Source organism: Halichoerus grypus, chromosome 7 (genome assembly GCF_964656455.1).
Source record: "Halichoerus grypus chromosome 7, mHalGry1.hap1.1, whole genome shotgun sequence".
Lineage (NCBI taxonomy): Eukaryota > Metazoa > Chordata > Mammalia > Carnivora > Phocidae > Halichoerus > Halichoerus grypus.
This window is the reverse complement of record NC_135718.1, coordinates 6,340,396-6,364,219: the sequence shown is the minus strand read 5'-3', so window position 1 is coordinate 6,364,219 and position 23,824 is coordinate 6,340,396. Positions and strand designations below refer to the sequence as shown.

At 45.7% G+C, this 23,824-nt stretch overlaps 1 protein-coding gene across 2 annotated transcripts in view; it reads right to left on the bottom strand.

Annotated features, from left to right (window-relative positions):
- ADAM12 (ADAM metallopeptidase domain 12) overlaps window positions 1–23,824 on the bottom strand; it is a 345,968-nt gene that overhangs the window by 72,665 nt on the left and 249,479 nt on the right. For both annotated transcript variants that reach the window (XM_036113627.2, XM_078076981.1), the window contains exons 9-11: window positions 20,527–20,696; window positions 18,019–18,103; window positions 12,963–13,111 (exon numbers count right to left, since the gene is read on the bottom strand). In XM_036113627.2, coding sequence (XP_035969520.2) covers window positions 12,963–13,111; window positions 18,019–18,103; window positions 20,527–20,696 — 404 coding nt within the window. The remainder of the gene's footprint in view (window positions 1–12,962; window positions 13,112–18,018; window positions 18,104–20,526; window positions 20,697–23,824) is intronic.

Here is a 23,824-nt window from a genome sequence, read left to right as displayed (position 1 = left end):
CCTGTAGTTCCTGTCAACCACTAACCTGCTTTCTGTCTCTTTGGATTTGCCTGTTCTGGACATTTCATAGAAATGCAATCATCCATTAAGTGACATTTTAGGTCTGGCTTTTTTTACTTAGCGCAATGTTTTCAAGGTTCATCCACGCTGAGACACTAGTTATTAAAATTAAGTTTTGGGAACAACTGATCTAGATTTAAAACTCAGGGGTCATAAAGGTAATAGGGACAAACCCACACCTACTTAGATCAGAAAATAAGAAATACAATCTAGGTGCATCAAAGGTCACCTTTCATGCACCCAAATTAGAAATAGTTCTGTTTTACACCGTGGTTCCATTTTCTAAGGAAAAAAGCCCAATGTACAGCATTTTGAAAACATTATGTGATTATAGGCAGGTGCTAAAAATCGCATGAGTATCTGTCTGTCTTTTAAAGCCAACTTCAAATCATGAATAAATTTTCAAATATCTTTCAGTGTTACACCAGAATGACCAACTAATCATCACACTATATACTAATTAAGGTGCCACGGAAAGTTCTGGTCGTGAAACATGAGGTTTCTGTTCTGAAGCAAGTTCATTCCTCTTGCTAACAACCCCATTGTACGGTAATTCTGCCTTCCTCTGGTTCATTCTGTTCCTGCCTCATGGTAGAGCTGCATTCCCCGTAACAATGATGAAAAGAACACTGCATTGGGCCACGTAGTTGCCCGAAACATCGAAGATCTTCCACAGCCCAGGGTCAGTAGTTTAAAAAGACAAGCCTCAGTTCTTTCCAGAGCTTTCAGGAAGCTCATCACAATGTACTTTTTAACACTTCTCATAAATTATCCCAAATATGTCAGGACAGCCACTAATTGAATTGACATACAGCAATGAGAGACTGGTGCAAAGCAATAAGACGGGAACATTATTTAGAAAAGCAGCCCGTCTGCCAGAAACTTGCCCTCCACACAAGAATGCTTTCAAATGATTCTGCCTCGGACCCAGAAACAGTGCTGCTTTCTGCTCACGGGCAGATGCCACACTGGAGTGACTGGCTCCTGCCCAGATGTGACCTCTTCTCTCACACACACCCACCTCTGCCTCTAGTTTTTAACTACCGAGGACACTCGGGGGTAAATTCACCACGCAGAGTGCAAGGTCAGAAATAAAATGTGGACAGACAGACAGCTGGGCGATGTGGGGAAAAAACAAAACACAAAACCCACTTTTCGAAAGAGGAACGCCACTTACGGCTTCTCGCTGTAAATGCAGCCCCTGCTTAACATTTTAGCCGTCACAAAGCTGCCAAGTAAAACATTTTTAGGGGTTACTTTTACTTGACAAATCTGCAGTCAGAAAATTCTTCGCTTGCAGGCACCTATTATGCATTTCCCTGCTATATTCTTGGGGTGAACCATACTAAGCCAATTTATCAGCCCTGACAGTAGAAGTCGGGAGTTATCTGCCTTGCAAAAGCTCTCCAGGTATTATCTGGAGACAAAGGCCATTCTTGTTGAAAACGAGGCAGCCAGGGAAAGCAGGTGTGACCAGGCTGGATTCAGGGGGACGGTAGGTGACCGTGCGCCAGGTTTCCCAAGACGCCCTCGCCTCTAATAGATGTGGGTTGGGTCCCAGAGTCTGGGTTCCCAGCTCCGAGCTCCGGGGGTGTCATCAGTCTGTGTGCTGACTGCAGGAAAGACATGGAAGTGACCCGAGGAAGGCGGGGAAGTGGCCTGCGCAGCTGCTGAGAATACCTTGGAGCTGACACAACCGTGACAGGAAAAGCCAGCATCGCAGGAAGCCGGGATGGATGGGAAGCCTTCCAGATTTACTTAAATCGATTGGAAAAGAAAAACCACCACCACCGCCTCACTTCTCCCACAGCTGATAAATGATTAAGGCATAGCTAGTTTCAGAAAATATGTTGCCGACATTCTGCTTCCTGCTGATTTCTTTTTGCAGACTAGAGTGGAGTTTTATTTCCTCCTGACAGGAGAAGTGACAGATTCAGCAGGCCTGGGGGAGGGTGGGGATGGGGGGTGCTCTTTACCTGGGAATGTTGCACGGAGCAGGTGGAAAAGAATCGGAAGTAGAAGACGGAGTCTGAGCACCCCATCCATCAAAACTAAAGCCACATTTTAAAACTGAGCCTCAGTTTTCAAATCTATAGAATGGGTCAGGATCAGTGAGCTTCCGACAAAAATGCGGTGAGTCTCCAGTTAACTTCAAAGCACCGTGAGATGCTGGTTGCCAGTATTCATAGGAAGAAGCTGTGTATTTCTTTTTAGAGTTGCTGCTTTGGCTACTTCAAATTACTGACTACGAGTGCCTTGTACATTCAAGGACTTAGAAACATTTCGATGGGATGCAGAATTTATCATAGTTGTGGCTCAAACGTAGTAATCTTTAGACTTTAAAACCACAAGTACCTGTCAGCTTGAGAGGAAAATGATTCAGGAGGCCGAGGGATGATCAGGCAGTTAAGTACAATTCCTCAATTGAATACATATATGGTGTGAAAGGAGCAAAAAGACCCAGCTCCAGAATGGAGCTCGACTAGAACAGGGACTGGGGAGCAGACACAACCAACCCACACAAATAAAAACGCATTTGGACGCCTCTTACCTGCCACGCAGACGCGCTTGTCAGCAGAGCCCAAAACCTCTTTGCAAGTCTTTCCCGAAGCTTGGGTCACGTGAGCACCCTCCCCGCAGTCCTCCAACCCTGTCCTCAGGCTGGAGTGTGACCCCAAACACAGCAGACCTGGCCTCCGTGCTCTGAGAACATCATCTCATGATGCATTCTGTGTCCTTCGCTCCACAACTAGCCCGAAGACCTTTTTCAAAAACAACTCCTTAGTTTACAGTTCAGAGCCGATTTCTACTCAGCCCTTCTCCCTCCAGGAGCACAAACCCCACGTGATCATCATTGTCTCTTCCTAGTTAAGCCGGAGGCCTGTTTACAGCGAGAGGGTGCATGAGGTCACCATTACGAGGTCAAGTTTCAAACCCAAAATTCTAGGGCCATCTTCAGAAAAATCTTTAGGTTTCTCACAGTGGTGCCCAGGACTGAAAACTCTCAATCAGCATGCACGGAATTGAGGTGCAAGCAAGAAGGCGGTGCTATTGGGACCAGCCTGGTCTCCGGCAGCCTGGCAGGATGGAGGTGCAGCTCAGGGAGGCTGGCCCATTGCAGGTGTTCCTTGCCCCGCACATCAGGGATAATGAGCATAGATATTAATAGCAGTTAGCACTAGTCAGTGAGCCCCTGCTGTGGGTCAGGAGCTCCGTGGGCCTTCTCACTCACCCGTACCCCTGTGAGTCAGATTACATCATTTCTATTTTGCAGATGGGGATACTGAGGCTCCAAGAGCTTATGTACCTCGGCACAGTCATCTCAGGTCTCAAAACACAGCTCTCTGACCTGAAGTCCCATGTTCTGCACCTGCAACCCACTTTGCTTCCACGGCAGTCAGGAGGCCTCTAGGAGTGTCTTCCAGAAGTTACTCCCAGGGTAGGGGCCTTAGGGCAGTCTCAGGCATGACCTGGCACAGATGACTTAGCCAGGAGGATCAGCATCCATGGATGGGCAGCTGTCCAGATGCCTGAGCTCCCTGAAGTCAGGCAGAGGCAGAAGCAAACCCTGAGATCCTGCACGTTACTCCAAGCATACCTTCAAGCACCGCCCTGTACGTCTTTGGCGTAATGGGAAACAAAGGCCAGGCCTTGGGAATTATCCAGCACACCTGAAGTCAAGCCCGGGCCAGAATGCACACACCGGCGGGAGGTTGTGAGCCTGTTCTGGCCCCGAGAAGCTGAGGGCAGAGAAAGGGGTCTTCCACCTGGAAGGCAGTGTGACTGCTGGGAGATTCCTCTGAGGTGTGTGTGCGGGGGGGCGGAAGGGGACCCGAGTCTGCACTGTGCCCACCCACGGGTGTACAGGGCACAACCCTAAAAACCCTGGCTCACACACCAGAACGAAACCCAGGGTGACCGAAAGGAATTCCTCCTGTCATCTCCAGGAACGGAAAGTGACTGCATTAGGGCCAAACGCTGACCCAGTGGGCCTACCAGATGGGCTGCAGAAGGCAAAGGAAAGCACCAGGACAGGAGCAAATGATCAAAACTGGCCTTAGTAGGACATGTCCATTGTTAATAGCAAACACCTGGGATTCAGAATGAAGCCATCTGCGGCACATTATAATTCAGGGTTTTACATGTGAACTTTGATCCCTGCTCCTCCTCCCTGGAAACCAATTAAAGCACAAATGTAATTTCCTAGAATTTTTAATAAAGAAAGATACCAACTAAGCTCTGCCGGTCAGTTGAGAGGTACACGGGAGGTCTCTGGACGTTACCAGAAATTAGACCTCTCACTTCTGGGTGCTGACAGCTGTTTCCTCTTGAACCCAGGCCTGCAGGGCAGGGGGCTCACAGGCGGGGGACCCGGCCCGTCAGAGGCTGTGTCTTAGATGAGTTTCTCAGCTTCGTTACAAGGAAAGGGCCCCGTCTCTGCGTGGGGCTCATCGGGGACTGGGCTCTGGCAGATGCAAACCGATCCAGAGGTGAGTAAGGGAGAGTTTGCATGCCCGAGATAACTCTGGTCTTTCCTCCTGCCCTAGCAGACAGACCTGCATAGATTATGCTAGTCGCTTCTGCTGGCTCTGAGAGTCTGTAACAGGGAAGACACTTTCAATCAAATGTGATAGAAGAAGTAGTCATGCTAGATACCTCCAAGCCACCCACCGGGGCTGCAGTTGGCATGAGTCCTGTTCTTGCCTCACTGAGCTCCTGACACTGGGGCTGCCATCAGGGTGGTGAAGGGCTGGCCCCTGGCTCCACCCCAACCCCCACCCCCATGCCCAGTGGTTTGGAACCAAAGGCTCTTCCGCTCAGACACACGTGGGGAGGTGCAGAGGAATGGGCCAAGAACCAGAAGCTGTGGGCTGATATCTAGATCTGATCCAGACTAGCTATGGGGCCGCTAGGCTCCCCAAACCTCAGTTTTCTCCTCTGTAAAATGGAGGTGATTGTCTTTGCCCTTTATTCGTAGGCACGATTAAATGAGAAAGGAGATATGAAAGTTCTTTGCAGACTGGAGAGTGGTCTATGAAATCCACAGGGCCTTATTCTTACCACTACTTTTAGATTTTATATTTTTGAGCCCTCTCCTCCCACTTCAGTTAAATTAAGCAAAGGGTTTCAGGAGAAGCCACTTCAGGAAGGATTCTACTTTTTGAAAGCAAATTGCTCCTGTCACCCTGATCTCCAGAGTATGTATGACAAAAGCAAAGGACTCAGCCACCTATTTACCACCCATTTCCCTGGGGTTTCTCAGCTCTTATTATAAAAGACAACAGCCTCAGAATCTTCTCTCCAGAGGTTCAGCCATTACACAGAAGGGGGAAAGATGGCCTCCCTCTGCATACATATGATTGTGCTGCAATCACCATCCATCCATCTGTCCATCCATCATTCCACCCACCATTATCTATTCATCCACTGATCCATCCTTCCTTTCTTCTAGCCATCCGTCTGTCCATCCTTCCACTCACCATTATCCATTCATCCACTGTTCCTTCCTTCCACCCATCCATCCATCCATCATTCCATTCATCATTATCCACTCATCCACCAACCCATCCTCCTATCCATCCATCCTTTCATTCAAGAAGTATTTATTTTACTTCACTATGTGCCAGGCACTGTTTTAGGTGCTGGGGACTTAGCAAGGACAAAACACACAAAATTTCTGACCTAGTGGAGCTGGAAGTGGGCTCTGCTGGATATTGTTGATTGCAGAGAGGCCTAAAAGTTTACCCTTGACCTCACACTGAAGCCTCCATGCCATATGTCCTGGGGAGAGGAGGAAGCCATGGGTGTGTGTATGTGTGTGTGGGAGGGGGAGGGAAGCATTGGCAGAATTTCAGCTATAATGTTTTCACACATGTTCTACCACAAATAAAATGCTGGATTAACGAGCAATGACAGGAAATAATTCTCTGCTGTTGTAACATAAGTTGAAGGAAGTTTGCAAAACTAAATGGTTTAAAATTGGGTCAGCTTGCCTGCCTCCCAGAAGTCGTCCAGGGACACTGCTCTGTGCCGAGAAGGCTTCAGTCCCCACACGAAACCCAAACACGGCTGGGGCCACGTCCATGTGGCAAACACAGTGGTAGGCTGAATGGCACAGCTCCCCACGACTCATCCTCAGCCTTGATGCATGGAGCCCGGCTGCAAGGAACTCTCTCGAAGCCTCCAGCTGGAAGCTGAGCAGTTTCCTCTGACCATTACCCCAGGACAGATGCCCTTCTCTTCCTGAGGCTTAGCTGCTGCAAATTTTTACTTGAGGTAAGTCATAGGAAGGTGGAAAGGCAGGGGCTCGGCACCTGGCGACTCAGCCTTATGTCCTGGGATTTCCACTTGGCTAGTTTTGAAAATGTAGGCAGTTCATTTGCCTTTCTGAGCCCCAGCTTTCTTCTCTTTAGAACAGGCATAGTCATACCCACCTCACACGGTTTACTGATGAACCAAGACATTGGAATGCAATCCTCTAGGATCAAAGTCAAGTTTTCCTATGGGCCTTTCCCCCAAACTGGATATTGAAGAAGCAGGGGCCATGCCGACCCATCTCCCCAGCTTGACCTCTCTGTTTTGTGTCCAGCTTAAGAGAGGAGGAAGATTCTACTGTGCCCTTAGGCAGTGACTTTTAGTATTGAGGCTCTGCATTAATTGCAGACAAACGCCCATATTTTATAGTGAGCAATAGCTAATTACACAGAGAGGAACAAGAACATTCTCCATATTGGTGCACCCTCTTGAACTCTTTTCAAGAATCTCTCCTGCCAGTTCATTTCCCCTTTATGATAATGTTGGGATGTAGCCAACGAAATTACTCTGGCTGGATAATTAAACTGATTCTGAGACTCAGTGTTTTAATGTTATTAGAGTTCCTCATTTTGTCCCCTCCTTGAATAAAGATTTCCATTTCCCTCCCTACCCTTTGAAGGATGAAGTGAAGCCTTTCTTAAACCTTTCATTGAGAAAAAAAAAAAATCACTTTTAAATGAAAAGATAATATGGGAAAATGATTTCCCACAAACCAGTTCTTATAAAATCCCCTTATGATAAATGTATTTCACGATCTCAGTTCTTCAGAGTTCGGTGGCGGGGGGGGAGTGAGTTTTAATTATGTGTATTTTGCCCTCTTCTTCAAGAATGCAAGTTATACCAAGAGTACAGACTTCCCAAATACATCTAATTTCTATCAATTCCTAACCACATCCCAAACTCCGAGGAATCTTTTACTGAAAAGTTCCCTTTAGTTCCTTGAAATACATTTTCAGATAGAGGTCTCCTCAAACAGAAAACCAGTTTTCCAATAATGCGAGCTACGAATTCTTGGGCAGAGTCTACCTAACCTCATTCAATTCTTTAGGGTTCAGACTGGACTGTGTTCCAGAATGTCTTCCCTGCCCACCATTCCTTCCAACTTTTTGCTCCTTGTTTACAATGAATTATCGTTGTTGTTTTTAAGTGTGAAATGGTATCATGGTTATGTTAAAAAATGTCTCCTTATCTTGCAGCGCCATAACTTAGAGGTGAGATTCTATGAAATCCAGGACCTTGTAAAGAGACTAGCTTAGGTGCCCCTACAGGGAGCCTCATGGCTCCACAAATGTCCCCCGTCAGAGTCCTGAGGTTCTAATATGCAATCAGCACAGTTTACTTGCCTGTCATTCCACCACAGTATGAGTTTCCAGAAGGTTCCTGCCTTCTGTGTCTGGGCCCGCATTCCGCTCCCTAGGAGCTGGCACACAGGGGCACAGTAAATGCTAGTTGAGTAAATGAGTGGTTTTGCGATGATTGGTTGCCTAACCCGATTTCCTGCAGCGGGCTGGTCCTGAGTCAGAGGCAGGCCTGATGTCTTCTTAGTTTTCATCAGAGAAGGCTGAACCTGGGTGGAGGCCATCCAGATGTGCTCCATGTCCAGACAGCTGTGTAGCAAGTAGGTATGCAATGAATGTTTCCTGAAGTGAATTAAATGGCACTGAATGAGCCAATTATACAAACTTCTGAGGATGTCGCATGGCAATGCTTTCTGCTTAAACATGGTTATTTGATCCAGTTGTAGATGTTATTCCTGAACGTCCAACCTCAGCTTAATGTAAATTCTTTACACCACTGGAGAGCAAGGGGTCACCCTCCTGTGATTTCCTTAGCCTGCGTTATCCTGGGCGCGCAACACACTGCTCTCCGCTCTCCGTTGGCAGCCACGGAACATTCTTTGCTCAGGAGCCGTTTGCCAGCCTGGACGAAACAAAACCCAAATAGCTCCAAACCCCTAATCTTAGCATCAGCATGAAAACTATGCAGTAATTCCTTTCAGATACACACACACACACACACACACACACACACATACACATACACACAGGGAGTGCGAAAAGGCTCTTCCATGGCTCTTTGAAGTCAGGTCCTTAAAGGATGTTTACTGTAGGAACAGCAAAGTGAAATCCTAAACAGAATAGCACTTGTACATCAAGTATGCAAGCCTGGAGAGGCAAGGGTGTGAGGTGTGTATGATGCACCACCTGGTGTGCTGAAGAAGGACCCTTCTCCTTGAATTCCAAATGCCTATTAATTACATGAAAATAAAACTAAAATTTATAGCCCATCACTTTGACTTCTTTTTTTTTTTTTTTACAAGAAGCACACCCTGCCTTTTTAAAATAGACACAAACCCCTTAATTTGGCAAGCTATCATAGCTTGGATGCTGGTGATCTTAGAAGGGAAGAAAGCCTGAAAGGTTAAGTCAGATCAGATTACTGTCCTGCCTAAAACCCTCCAAGGACTTCTCACTGCCCTCGGGACAAAACCGTGTTCCTACCTGGTGGACTGGGCTTTGCTGGCCTTGGCTCCTCCCAACCCCCTTTGTCTCCAGCAGCACCAGCAACCTGTGCCCTCCAGGCCCCACCCCCATCATGACCCAGCCCCCGACAAGCCCCTGGCCTCCGGTCAGCACTTTGGTCTTTACTTAAAGGTCACCTCCCAGAGGGCTCCTCCCCAAGCCCCTAATTAAAGTGGGGCCCCTCGCCCATATGTTTCCTTTCCAACCTCTTCCTTTGTGTCCTTCAAAGCACTGCTCTTTAACCTGCGATTTTCAATGTATTGTTTTTGAAGTCTGTCTTCCCCCAGAGAGTGCAAGTTCCACGAGGCAAGAAGAGTGTCCTGTTCCTGGCTGTCACCCCGACATGTACGAGGGCACGTGAGACCTCGCAGCAGCCGGGTTAGTGTGCGTCCCAGACTCAGCTGCGTTCCTCCCACGACAGGCTCCCTTCCTCCAACTCTTGCTAACAGAAAACTTCCTGCAAAAAATAAACGAAGCCCTGAGAGTACTTTGTGAATGCCAATACTGCTTTTTTGGGGGGTCCACTCTGGGAAGTGACATTTACAATTATGCTAAATATCCTTTTCCAAATGTGTTCAAACTATTCACATTTTTCTTACTCCTATAAATGCTGCATGCTTCGTCCTCAACCCTTTCAGCCCAAATGCTCCAAGCAGCTAATTAACGGGTGGACTCCACTGAGTCAACTCCCACACGAATTCCCAGATACTGCTTTTGCCAAAGAGTGATTTCCAAGGCGGGTCTTCATGTGAACTAAGCGAAGACAGAAAACACATGCTCGCACACACTCCAGGCCTTGCGGTAATTAACGGTCCAACCTGTAAGGAACCCCCCTCCGACCACCCCTGCAAGCTCCCGCGGACGTCACGACACTGCGTTTAAGCAGGAGTGCACGCTAGCGCGGTTCTCCCGGGGCTTTGAGTCCCATTTGTCAACGACAGGCAGGTGGTGAATATTTCAGAGTTAGAATCCTGGAATGTCTTGATAAAGAATACACAGGGCATATTAAGGGCTGCGCTTACCCCCTTTCAACCATCGGCAATGCTTGGTCCTTTTTGATTCGGGGAGACCTGAAGATCATGAAAGCAATCACGATTCACCTCTTTTTGAGCCCCCTTCGAGGCTAAGAGTTGAATAACATTTTGAACGTTTGCTGCTCGTGCCTGAAATCAGTAGTGCAGAGGAAGTCAGAGGGAAGGCTGGTGTTTGGCCGAGGGCCAGCCTACAACGAGCCCTTCACACGGACTGTGGACGCGGGGCTCAGTGACTATTTCGAGGTGCTGGAGGTGCTTTCCAGCAACTACGAGCAGGGATTCTGGAAGACGCCCTCAGCGATTTAGTCCCTGCGAGCTAAATAATAGCAATAATCGTGCTGCCATGTATGTGTGGAGTGATTTACAATTTACAAAGACATGTGATCTCATTTAATCCACTCTGCCGCTCTCGAGGGGACCCTATGAGGTAAGAGAGAGACCACGTTGGGATAATACTGCAGATTAAAAGCAGCCTAGAAGTTCTACAATGGGTGATGGATAGCTGAGGGTTGCCTGGGCAGCCTGACCTCCCCCTCACTGTGGGCTTTTGTGATTAATTCACCCACTTGCTTGGGAAGTTCCTTTCCATCTGAGAAAATGAAAAACACCACTCTCTGTTCAGGAATGTGGGATCATAAATGAGAACCAAATAGAAAAGATTTATGCAAAAGCACAAGCTCAGCAAAAGAGAAAACTTAGAAATTGCTAATAAGGTATAAATCAAGTAAAGGCTATTAGCAAACTCCTGGTAAGGAAAAAAAAAACGCCTTTGAAATGATTTGCTGAGCTCTTAACAATACCGCTTCTACCTATGATTTTCAAATATCTCCAGGGTAATTTGGCTCATATCCTTAAACACTGCCATGACGACTTTCCAATTTGAAGGCCTTTATACAAAATTATGGGGAGTGTCAGAAGGTAGGTCTTGCTACTGTGCCTCCAGAATCACATCATTCTTAGAGCTGTAGGGTCTTCCTCATCTGTGCATTCCCCATGACAATAAGCACAGGGGGTAAAAAAATGTGTTGACTATGTGAACAAGTAAGTGGAAGGTGGATGTATAGATGATCTGATGAAAAGATGGATGGAATGAACAGTGAATAAATGGATGGATAGATGGATGGATAGACAGCATGAATATGAATCAATGGATGGATAGATGGATGGAAGGAAGGAAGGAAAAAGACAAACTCACTCATTTTCTTGATGAAGATTGGTTAAGACCAGAGGGGTTACTCCTTTGCCTGTATTACCCAAAACAATTGGTATCAGAATAGGGGCTCCCAGGGCTTTTCAATCCTACTCTAGTGTTCCCAATCTAGATTGTCTTCTCTTTCATTTGCCAATTTTATCAAGAGTTCTAAAACATTCATGATAGTAGTCATTGGGAACCACTTCCAGAGGCATGTAAGCTGATGTGTTTGTGTCTATTTGATAAGCAGGGAAATTTAGCAAACAGTGAATTTTCTGTGGCCACTTTGAGTTCATCAAGAATGAGAAAGCATGAGCACCACTCAGCTGTATGTTAACTTCCTACCAACCTCATTGAGATTCACACGGCATGCTGGCCGGTGTCGCGGGGCTCTGTCTGGCCTGGTAGGATACTGGAAAAAGAAGACCCCTACAGGCCCCTGGCCCAACCTCACACCCTAAGAAGGAATTCTTTGCCCCAAATGCCCCCTAAATAATTACCTTGCCTCTGCCTGAACAGTTTAAATGACAAGGAGCACCCACTTTCTCAGAGTAGCCTCCCTTTGGGGAGCTCCCTGGTCAGTATCTAGGGTTTTATAATATTTCACTTCCTGTTGGTGTTGGCCTAAGATACTCTCACTTCAGGCTCCGGTTCCTGGCTTCAGTTATCTCAGACTCAGAGCAAATCCCTCGACTGGGTCTTGGTAACTCCCTTGAATCTTGCTTTAGACAGAACCAGGAGCAAAAAAAGATGCTCTCCGGAGACTCTGTGCTAATGGTGGCGATGAATTCAAGCAGTCACTTGCTAATAAGGTAACAGTGAGGTGCCTCAAGAACAGGCTCAGGCATGACAACGTCCAGGGTGTGAGCCGTGCCCTTCTGTCCAGTCTTTGTTTCAGGGGCAATGTGATGCCCAAGGAGCCATTTGAGAGGAGCCCCCCAGAGCTATTGCTTGCAGAAACATAACCACATTCTGTAACAATCCATCCCTTTACACCTCTAGCAGGTGTCCCCTCCTCACACCAGGACTGGCCCCTTGCCAGCAGGTCTTCCCAGAGGCCAGTCTTTGGGCTGCCAGCCAGTACTTGCTTCCTGCTCCAGCATTTCCTTCCAGCAAACCCAGAGAGCAGGCCTCACCTGGGAAGTGCCTTGAAGAGAAGTGTTGGGAAGGTCTCACTCAGGTATAAAAAAAAGAAGATCATAACAAGTGCGCGTTCTCCTTTCCTAATGAAAATCTCCCCACATTAGCACAGCACTCTGGTTTGGGCCAGGCCCGTGAAGGCATCGGGATGTCATCAGAATCTGTACTCAATCACTCCACGTGGCATCTCTTTCCACCTCATTTGAATGCTCCCTTAATGAAACTGTCTTCCTTTTCCCCTGGGCGAACCAAGTCTCGAGTTTCAGAAAGGCATTCCAAAGGGAGGAACAGTGTGATTTACTGACACAGAGAAGTCACTTCATTTAAACCTCTCAGATCCTGTAAGGTGATGCCTCAGAGGTGGGAATGCCGCAGGCCCCCCGTCCCCCTACTGATGCACTTCAGATACTGCCGGCTGTGGCCTTGGGGCCAAGCCCGAGGGAAGAAGCACTCCCCAACCCACACCCTCTGAAGGCCATGTGACCCATCTAACCCTGCCCCCTTTGCCCCGTGAGTTTTCTCGGCCCTTGGCTCGCGGGGGCAGTGGAGCTGTAGGCTGTCTACTTAGAAAGGGATTTCCTTCTGGAAGTTTCCATGGGTGGTCTGGCCAGAAAACCAGGGAGATTTTTGCTTAGCAGTTTCCCAACATGCAATTCACCCTGTGGCAACTCTGAAAGCGGATGGACCGTGGGTACTTGCCCGGTGGAGGGGTTCATGATGCAGCCTCCTTTGTCAGCGGCCACACTGCAGCCACAGCCTCGCTCCAGTGTGTCGTGGTTCATCCCGAAGTTGTGGCCCAGCTCATGGGCCAGGGTCACGGCGGCGCCCAGGGGGCTGTCGGAATGGTCCTCAAAGCAAACACAAGAGCGCAATGTATAGTTCACCTCTCCTTGGCCTTTTCCTCCGCCCCATCCAACTCTCTCCCCCACCACTGGTCTTTTAACATCTGACCAAATCCAACCCCTATAAGGAACAAACACAGAGTCCCATTATTTAGTTCAAACGTAAATAAGAGATGTGACCTATTTTATGAAACCAGCTCAGGGTCCCTTCTGCAGAGGAATGCATTCATCATGAACACAGGTAGGACTCTTTATGTCTTTACATGAAATGCTCAAGGCAATCATATCTATTCTCTTACCTGCAGTCGCTTACAAAACATCTTTCTTGGGGCTCCTGGGTGGCTCAAAAAAAAGTACCATTTTATCCTCGAAGGAGATGAGGCTGATGAAAAGTTGGGAGGGGAAAGCATACTTTGTGACATTCTAAATAAGACCTGAGTCGGGGCTACTGAACATGCCCTTCCTGTCTACTTAGAGAGAAGGATACTTGGAAAATTCACAATAATTCACAAAAGCTCGCCACATTGAGTAATCTGTTTGAAGACTCAGTGAATTAGGATTGTAATCCAGTTATGGCTCACTCTTGCTGGCTCCTTGTTTTGTCAAGTAGATTTTGGAGATGGGTAGAAGTACCCTGATTCTCTGACTGTTGGTGCTGGGGGTTTGCTCAACTCTTTGATGGGTTTTGGAAGATGGTCTCTCCATTCAGCGAGCATTGCGTGGCCACGCCTAATTTAATGAAGTGCATGGATGGTTTAGATGAATAGATACTAGAGATTATTGTTACTTAAAATAGTATTACTAAATTATTAAATACTAATTATTAAAGTATTGTTACTTAATTTTAACAAACTAAAATTAGTTAATTATTAAATGGGATTTGCAGAAATTATGCCCATTTTTTTTGTTTGTTTCAGGAGTAGAATTTAGTGATTCATCACTTACATATAACACCCAGTGCTCATTACATCAAGTGCCCTACTTAATGCCCATCACCCATTTAGCCCTTCTCCCCACCCACCTCCCCTCCAGCAATCCTCAGTTTGTTCTCTATAGTTAAGAGTCTCTTTTGACCTTATTTTATTTTTCTTTCTTTTCTCCTTTGTTCATCTGTTTTGTTTCCCAAGTTCCACATATAAGTGAAATCATATGGTATTTGTCTTCCTCTGACTGATTTATTTCACTTAGCATAATACCCTCTAGTTCCATCCATGTTATTGCAAATGGCAAGATTTCATTCTTTTTGATGGCTGAGTAGTACTCCTATCACTCCTTTTTCTGTTCATCAGTTGATGGACATTTGGGCTCTTTCCATAATTTGGCTATTGTTGATAGTGCTGCTATAAACATTGGGGTGCACGTGCCCCTTCGAATCACTATTTTTGTATCCTTTGGATAAATACCTAGTAGTGAATTGCTAGGTTGTAGGGTAGCTCTCCTTTCAACTTCTTGAGGAACCTCCATACCGTTTCCCAGAGTGGCTGCACCAGTTTGCATTCCCACCAACAGTATAAGAGGGTTCCCCTTTCTCCACATCCTTACCAACATCTGTTGTTTCCGGTGTTGTTCATTTTAGCCATTCTGACCAGTGTGAGGTGGTATCTCATTGTGGTTTTGATTTGTATTTTCCTGATGATGAGTGATGCTGAGCATTTTTTTTCATGTGTCTGTTGGCCATCTGTATGTCTTCTTTGGAAAAATGTCTGTTCATGTCTTCTGCCCATTTCTTAACTGGATTATTTATTTTTGGGGTGTTGAGTTTGATAAGTTCTTAACAGATTTTGGATACTAGCCCTTTATCCGATATGTCATTTGCAAATATCTAGGTTGCCTTTTAGTTTTGTTGATAGTTTCCTTCACTGTGCCGAAGCTTTTCATCTTGATGAAGTCCCAATAGTTCATTTTTGCTTTTGTTTCCCTTGCCCCTGGAGATGTGTCAAGTAAGACATTGCTATGGCCAAGGTCACAGTGGTTGCTGTCTGTGTTCTCTAGGATTTTGATGGTTTCCTATCTCACATTTAGGTTTTTCATCCATTTTGAATTCATTTCTGTGTATGGTGTAAGAAAGGGTCCAGTTTCATTCTTCTGCATATTGCTGTCCAGTTTTCCCAACACCATTTGTTGAAGAGACTGTCTTTTTTTCCACTGGATATTCTTTCCTGCTTTGTCAAAGATTAGTTGACCATAGAGTTGTGACCATTGGTGGCGTTTCTGAAAAGGCCTGCCCACCACAGAGCAATGAAGGTACTTTATTCAAATACTGCTTTGCGCTACCCAGGAAAGAGATAAGAGGTTTTCCAAGAAACTTCCAGGAAACAGTGACACTGGGTTTTGGAGAAAGCATCATTCCTGACTCAGATAATCTTTGTGGGGCCTCTTCTAAAGGCATGAGCATGAAAGATTATATAGGCTGTTGCTCGTTATAGCTGTAGCTGCCTCTCTCCCTAGCCCTGAGTCTCAGAAGGGAACAGCACATCAAGGGACCAAGGTATTCTTAGAATAGATGAAATTCCTAATAAATTACTTTGCTTAGATTTTACAGTTTCCTGTTGTAGGAAGCTTCACAAATTTGTTTCAGGAAATCAATTCTCAAGAATAACACAGGTTGGCAAAGAGAATGTAGCCAACCTAAGAATGTGGAGGGCTGAATTTAGCATATTTTGGCACAAAATTCAAGGACTTCGTCCTTTAAAAATTATTCTTTATTTGATTCTTTTGTATCACTGAATATCTTGGGTTTGTTTTTAATTGCCAAGTTGTTTTACATTCTTCACGGATAAGTGATTATGAACAGACTATCTCGCAAGAGACCCTGATCAACAGTTTACATTTGTAATAAGAAAAAAAAAAAACCCTATTTCTTTATTTATGGCATAATCCCCAAACCAAGGCTGTTCTAGTCCAGTTAGATACAAGGGCATGGCTTTAAGTTGCTAAAGCAAAGATTTGCTCCATCATAAAAAAACAGAGAACCAGTAGAGGAACTCATCTTTTCAATTTGATTGGATTCCTGCTTCCTTGCTACACGATTTCCTTCCTCCTAGACTTGTGAGTCCTTGAATGGGGGCATGGTCACATGGAACAACCGTGAATTTAATTTTAGAGACATAATAGGAGAAAGTTCATCTAGAAGTTTTAGGTCTGGTCAAGAGATGGATCTCATTTATCTCATGAATTTTATAGAATTAAAGGGGCTGTAGACTTCTGTCCTACTTGATGCTTCCCTCTTATGTGGAGTAAACAAAGGATGTGCCTAACTGCTGCCAAGTTGGTCAAACATATTTCCTGTTGATTGACTTTGGTCTTGACTTGATTACCACTGCAGTACACATATTTGCTTGTTTTCCCACATTTGTCTTCATCCATTTAAAAAAAATAGGCTTTTCTGTATACTTTTAAAGAAGGAATCTTGATCAAGTGCTTGTATGGAAACGGAATGAGGGACACAAGCCGAAGAAAGCCACTTACTATGATCAGAATGGTTATAAAAATGTTTAAACACTCCAAACAGAAGAACCTGCCACAGTTATAAGGAATTTAGTTTCGGCTCTAAAAAATATTTACACCTATTTTAAGTGGCAAAGTCCATAGCAACTGACCATGGAACCATGAAACAGAAAATTATTCCCTCTTCAAATTTTACAGGCTGCTCTGTAAAAACACAGTTGGGATCTGACTTGAAATTAACCTGGCACCAACAAAAACCAATCTTTCCAATGACTTTCATAGTGGGGATCACATACAGGGCTCATAGGTCCAAAGAAAACCAGAGGGTAGCTCGTTCAAGCCAGAAATCCAGAGTGGGTGCTATCCTCCCACATGGCTACTTCAGCTTGTATGTTTAGTGCATGTTTATATGAATTACCAACACTTATCAGAGAAGAGGAAAACATTTGTTGTGTATATTCACTAAGAAGATTAGGTCGGGCACTATGTGGAAGGAAAATAATAGTCAGCAGAACGTTACTCCTTTTGCTCCTTAATACAATGGGGTATTCAGAAATGTTCTGTTTGAAAAAAAATGTGGAGGAAATCATGGTTTCCTAGAAGGGCAACGTTCTGTTTGTTTAATGGAGATGTCAGAGTAGTCTCTGAGAATACTCCTTGTCTGAGGGCTGGTGCAAAGGGGACACTGCATTTTCAGAGCAGGGACGGTGCCAGCATGAGGTGAAACCTTTTCTTTAATTAACTGATGGAATGGAGCAGGAGTCCCCTGTTGGGCAGTGTATCAAAGCTATTTCCCTCTTAACTTCATAAGAAACAAGTCCCAAATATTCTTCCACTTTTGTTCCCTTTATAAACATGTAGAGCCCCCAAATGACAGAATTATCCTTATGAAGCAATAAACCTAGGTATCTGCCTTCCAAGATTAACGTTATTATGAAGACAAACTGGACACCAGCTAGGAGGTAGATCAAGCATCTGCAGTGGTAAATAGTCAAAAACCTAAGATTTTTGGCTGTTGGGCCTGGAGACAGAACCATCAGAAAATCATTCTGGTAGTAATGTTTGGTGAGACCACAGTCCATCTAAGAAACTGACTGATGAGGGGCAACCCCAGTGCCCTGGTTCATCTCAATGCTGGGGGGGTGGATCCTGGATTGGAATGCTTTGATCAAAATCCCAGTTGAAACTTTTTCTCCATAAAAGGGGCAGACAGGCTTCCACTGAGTTATTTTTACACGCTCACCTTACCTGTGTACGACTTGATGTGGTTTTTTTTATAAACAGTCCCTAATATATTATGGGATATAGAAGACCATAAATAGAGCTAGAGAAAGGTAGAATTACATATAAGAAGCATGAAAGAAAATGGCCTAATTTTACAAAGTCCGATAAAAGTAGAGCTGTCTGGAGAAATGCAGGGAAATGGGTGGAACATTGCTATCAGCAACTTGGTGCCCTTGACTTACCATGACGATCCCTCCTGACTGCTCTGCGGTGCACATGCTCATGATTGGTGCCATGCCAATGGTGGTCCCTTGGAAATAAACCCCACTGGGAAATTAAAAAAAAAACAACTTTCTTAAGTTAATATAGAATGAGGACATTTCCTAACATTTGAAATTCTTTTGGCCATTCTTGCATTCCAACAAGAAGAGCAAGGGTCCATGCAAAAATGAAGAGAGCCACGTGGGGTGTGTTTACAGGTGATTTGTGTCCTTAGTTCCTCTCAAATGTATTTTGCATCGTGGTCCCATAATCCTTTCAGATTTTTGTTTGCAAGACTCAGACCATGACCAGTCATGACCTTTGTACTTATGAGTTGTATCCTGCCTATTTCCTACGGATTGGAGGGTGCTGCTCCTTTGAAACATCTGCTGATGGAAGTGCTGGGAAGAGTCACAGAGAATCACTGGTAACCAAATGAAATGCGCGTGGTGGTTTACTAGACTTTCTATTGTAGCTGAATTTTGTTTTCCTGTGTAAATTTACAATTAGGCCAGAAACCCAAACTCTTTCAAGTGTCTTGCTAACGTAGCTGGCAAAAATGAAACCGGCAGAAAAATGACTGACCCTCTGGAACCAGTGCAGGATAAGCACCCACCCAGGAGGAAGCCTCTGCACCCCGAGAGGAAGGTTCCAGTAGGGGATGTTGTGGCTTAGGGGCAGGCTCTCCCCTATGTGGATTCTTAACCTGATCAATGAGTCTAATGATGTGAAGCCCTGTTTAAAGCAAGTGCTGTAAATTGGACCCTCATGCATTAAAAATTAAACATTGTTCGTATTTGTTGAATCTCCTTTAAGGGAATCTCCTTTAAATGATTTACTCATGTTATCTTGGCCATGTACATACCTAGATTATATATATGCTGTTTGAAAAGTTAGTTATTTTGACAGTGTTCAACTTAACAAAAGGGAGTAAGTATATATAAAACCTTATCTGTCTACATATGTATATATATATATCCATTCATCCATCCCATCCTGTCATACTCATATGTACAGTAGTTGGGGTTACAGATTTTATATTTACATCTATATAGACCATTTTAACAGATATAATTATATACATATATAAAGTTATATAAGAGGCTAATTTATTTCCAGATGTTCAAGTTGGACAGACTCCATTTGGGAAAAAAAAATAAAACAAAATACTCTGACTCAAAATATCTAAAGTGTACTTTAAGTAGTTCAGGATTAATCAATGCATAAAATATGAGGCAACCCCAAATATCCAAGGTGGGAAAAAAAACCAAACAACCCTGTGAAAATGGCTAAAGTAAATTATCAGGGAATGCCAACAGTCTTAGTTTAAATGTAGACATTTTCTAAAGTGAGGATGGGGTTAGAATGGTTTTTAACTTTCTATAATTTTTTAAAAGATTTTATTTATTTATTTGATAGAGAGAGCACATACACAAACAGGGGGAGGGGCAGAGGGGGACAGAGAAGCAGACTCTCTGCTGAGCAGGGAGCGGGGCTCCATCCTAGGACCCTGAGATCATGGCCTGAGCCAACAGCAGATGACTGAGCCACCAAGGCGTGCCCCACCTTTCTATGAATTTTTAAGAAACTAGATATAATTTTCCAAAGAAAAAAGTCTCTGACCCCGAATCTTTCAATTCAGTGAAATGAGCTACATGAGAACATAAGAATAATAGCATAAACTGTTTAAGGGTCTTAATAAAAAGTTTGTCACTTGGGAAAAATCTACTCCTTACCAATTTAGATTATGATAAGAATTTTTTTCTTTTAAATATAAAGGTGTTTGAGTATCTTCCCAGTATATTATGTTATAGCTGTGCTTTCCCTCATTTTATTATCTTCACGACACAGTGCGATTATTGCCTTCTCCCGGAGGACCGGGGACTCCCGAGAGCGGGGAGGTTTAGAGTGCTGGCCATCGTTATATTCAAAGCACCTAAAACATACTTGCTTCCTGACTGGTGCTCAATACACACTGATTGAAAGAATGCAGACTGCTAGGGTCCTCTGATCTAGAAAACCAGAGTCCCAGCGAAACAGGAGGAGGGATGAACATTTCCTTTCTCCAGGCATCTGGCAATAATCATCCTAATGCATCATCTTCACATCTTGCATAAACATTTTTCACTAATAGTGAAAGAAAATGAGCTTTTTTTTTCAATAGCCTACTCAGGACAATTTTGTATCAAGACAAAGACTAGAAAAATTTGCACAGAGGAAAACGTTCAGGTGATGGAAAAAGAAAATAAGACATCTCTTAGAGGAATAGGTTTCCTCGGGGGTTCAAAGGGAGACTTTCCCAATAGACCCCCAGTTTGGTCAGGATGGCGTGTTCCCCACTGATGTGGGCTGGGAAACACCCCTGTACAAGTCAGTGTGGTCTGCAGAGAGGTGTGCAGCTTTGGGGACTGCCAGGTGAAGCTAAGAGTAGAGGGGGCTGCTGAGGTCGCTCTTTCTTTAAGCAAAGGAGAGACAATGAACCCCCATACCTGATAAGCTGGGCATTGTCATGCGATTTGCGAGGTAGAAGCTTCATCTTTCTCCAGTCCAGAAATTCATGGAGGCTTGTGAACGGGTCCTGACTTATAGAGCATTTGTCGATGTCATTCCACACCTCCACGCCCACCAGCACTATGCGAATGTTCAGTGGTCTGTAAAACTGACGAAGACAGGCACCCTCTGGGGATCACATTCATGAGAGCTTAAAATGCAGAGTAGAACATATTTGCATGTTTTGGACTTCACTGACACAGGTGAGAAAAATATCTCTGTGCTCCCTTGTTCCTGTGGCATTAGAATTTAAGAAATATTTGCAGTGTCTGGTGCAAAGTGATGTGTTAACTGGGTTTCCATTGTTGTTGAATGGTTAGATGCCGAAGTTAATAGGCTTTTTGATGTCTGCCCTTATTTGTAGGGAAGCACACATTTCACATGGTTCACTGGTGATTTAAAATGTGCATATAGATGTGTACTATCTCTAAAGTAGTTACATTATACCCAAAGACTGCCAGTTAATAACTACTGCAGGAAAAACAATGAGGGAATTAGGATCTTTCAGACACTCTGCCAAGGACAATAATTTGTTCCTTTAAAGCAAAATGTTCTACCTATGAGTTACTGAAAATGAATTTGTATTAATTTTTCAGCAAAGACTCAGACTTGGCTGACGCTATCACGTTCCGTCCCTCATAATCAACCTAGAAGGATTTAATTAAATGCACAAATCAATATCTTTCAGAATAATAAAGGCATACGCAGAACCCTTCTTCTGGAACTTTAATAAGCATTTTCCTCACAGCCAGAAGTTAGCTCACCAGCGGCATCATGGGAAGGATCTTCTAAAGGAAGCTCCTCTTCTTTAGGCTTGTGAAATCAAGCTTCAGGTATACCACCAAAGCATCATCTCACTGCCATTCTGTCTCCTATCTTTATATACTCCTGGCTTCAACCTACAACCCTTTCTCCACAAGCAGATCATCCTGGGGCAGAGGTAGGAAGAGCAGCTCTTCTAATGGCGAAGGGAGGGTCTAGTCCGGGACAAGATGACTGGTCAGGGCAGAGGGAGGAACTACCCGTTGCCTCCAACTACCCTGCTGCCCACCATGTGCATTATGACAAGGAGGTGGCTCTGTGCTCAGGGCCCAGGGGGTGAGGACATGGGATCACCTGGCTGGCTGTAAAATCTTCCAGTGCCCATGATGGGTGAGGCGGTACACAATGGGCAGTGGGAAAGTCCTCATTTTCTGATACTCCAGGTAGCCAAGGAGAAAGATGTGGCTGATGGGGGCAGCCAAAGTCAAGCTCCAGATGTGAGCAGGTCCCATTTTTATGCTACACGCATCTGGGCCAATAAGTAATAAAAGTCACAGAGGCTCCTCATTGGATGGTTAAGCGCCATTCCAATGTGGTGAGCTAGCGGGCAACACACTCCCCAAGTCTCAGCATCTGACCCCCGTCCTGACCCACAGGAGGCAGGCTCATCGCTTTCCCCACTGATCTCCCCTCAGTATCTGGTGAGCATTAGGTTAGCCCATGAGTATGACTGGAATGCACACTATATCCCAGAACGTAAGCTGGCTGCAGCGGTCCCACTGGGCTTCAAGCAGATAACAATTACAGGCATTACATTAATAAGTTAATGAGACAGGGCGCCTGGGTGGCTCAGATGGTTAAGCGTCTGCCTTTGGCTCAGGTCATGATCCCAGCGTCCTGGGATCGAGTCCCGCATCGGGCTCCCTGCTCCTTGGGAGCCTGCTTCTCCCTCTGCCTCTCTCTCTCTCTGTCTCTCATGAATAAATAAATAAAATCTTAAAAAAAAAATAAGTTAATGAGACAATTCTCTGACCTAAATGCTGCCCAACGGCTTGTTTTTAATCAAGAATTGCTCGGTCTGTCGTATGGACTTGCAAGCTCCCAGGCCAGGCTTCCCGGGCAGAATGAGGTTCCTGGATTCTTCTGGAACCCTGACTGCCCATGTCTGGCCGCTGCCCTTTGACCGGGAGACCACACTTCCCACTGCATTAGGCACAGAGGTAACGGTGATCAGGAGGCAGAAACGCTGGCGCTCCAGTGCCGATGTCCACACCAGCTCACCAAGCCATAACCTCAGAGCCAGATGCCCCATGTGGGCTTCACGTTGTCATCTGTGAAGGGGACCCTGAGTTTGCCTCCGACAAGGGTTCTCTGGAAGGGGTAACTAAGGTCCGTACAGCACGGTCCCTCAGAGCTGGCTTTGGTGCTTGCCCACCAAGGAGCTTTTCATGAGATGATGGGTCATGATTTCTGTCTATGAGCTCGCCCGGGTCACATCCTTACAACAGACCTCACACGTCGGTATGTGACGCACGCTCCTTCCGCTCCCAGCTGGGGCCACTGAACACCGGTCAGGCCCCTACTCCGGCTGAGTCATCAGACACGATCCCTGTCCCGCCCGCTGGGGGCCTTCTTCCCAGGCTGCGGACGGCTGATAACAATAACCACAGCGGACCCTCGCTGAGCCTCTCCTGCGCCCGAGGCACGGGGCCGAGGACTTTCCAGGCTGCGGCTCTGTTAGTCTGCACCCCAGCCCAATGAGGCCGAGAACTAGCAATATCCCCATTTTGTCCTCAGGGACGCTGAGCTGTGGAGGGATCAGGCAACCGCCCGAGGCATGACTGGCGTGGCTGGGATGCGGAGGTAGGCAGCCCGGCCCCAGCACCCAGGTCTTAAACCACTAAGTAGCACAGTCCCTCCTGTACAAGTGCTCAGACTCCCTTCCAAGAGGACCCGCTGGGACCCCAGGCCCAGAGAGAAGCTGGACGGGAGCCTGGCAGCTGCCGGTCTGTCCACGCAGCCCAGAACATGGGGGGTGCAGCCCGAGAGCCGTGGCATCGATTCGCCCATGAACACAGTGGCAGCAGGCATTTGCTTGGCTCCTATTGTATGCTAGGCTTCGCACTGGCACCGAGAACGAGGATTAGGATGCCCTTGCCCTCGGCTCCCAAATGCTCAGAGGTCAGCAAGAGGCTCAAGGCTGGGGACACTGAGCCATTGTGACAGTTCACTCCAACAGAGTGAACTACCAAGAAAGGGTGCAGACAGGAAGTTCACGGGGTGCTGTGCTGAGGGCTCAAGGAAGCCTTTCTGGAAGAAGTGGATCTGAAAAAAAACTGGGTGGGAGCAAAGAGAAGACCTGGTGGGGTCCGACATGAGAACTTGCACCCTTCAGGCAACCAGCTCAGGAGAGGAGGACAGAAGACTCCCACAAGCAGGAAAACACCCGAAGAAATTAAATGCACGGAAGCTGAG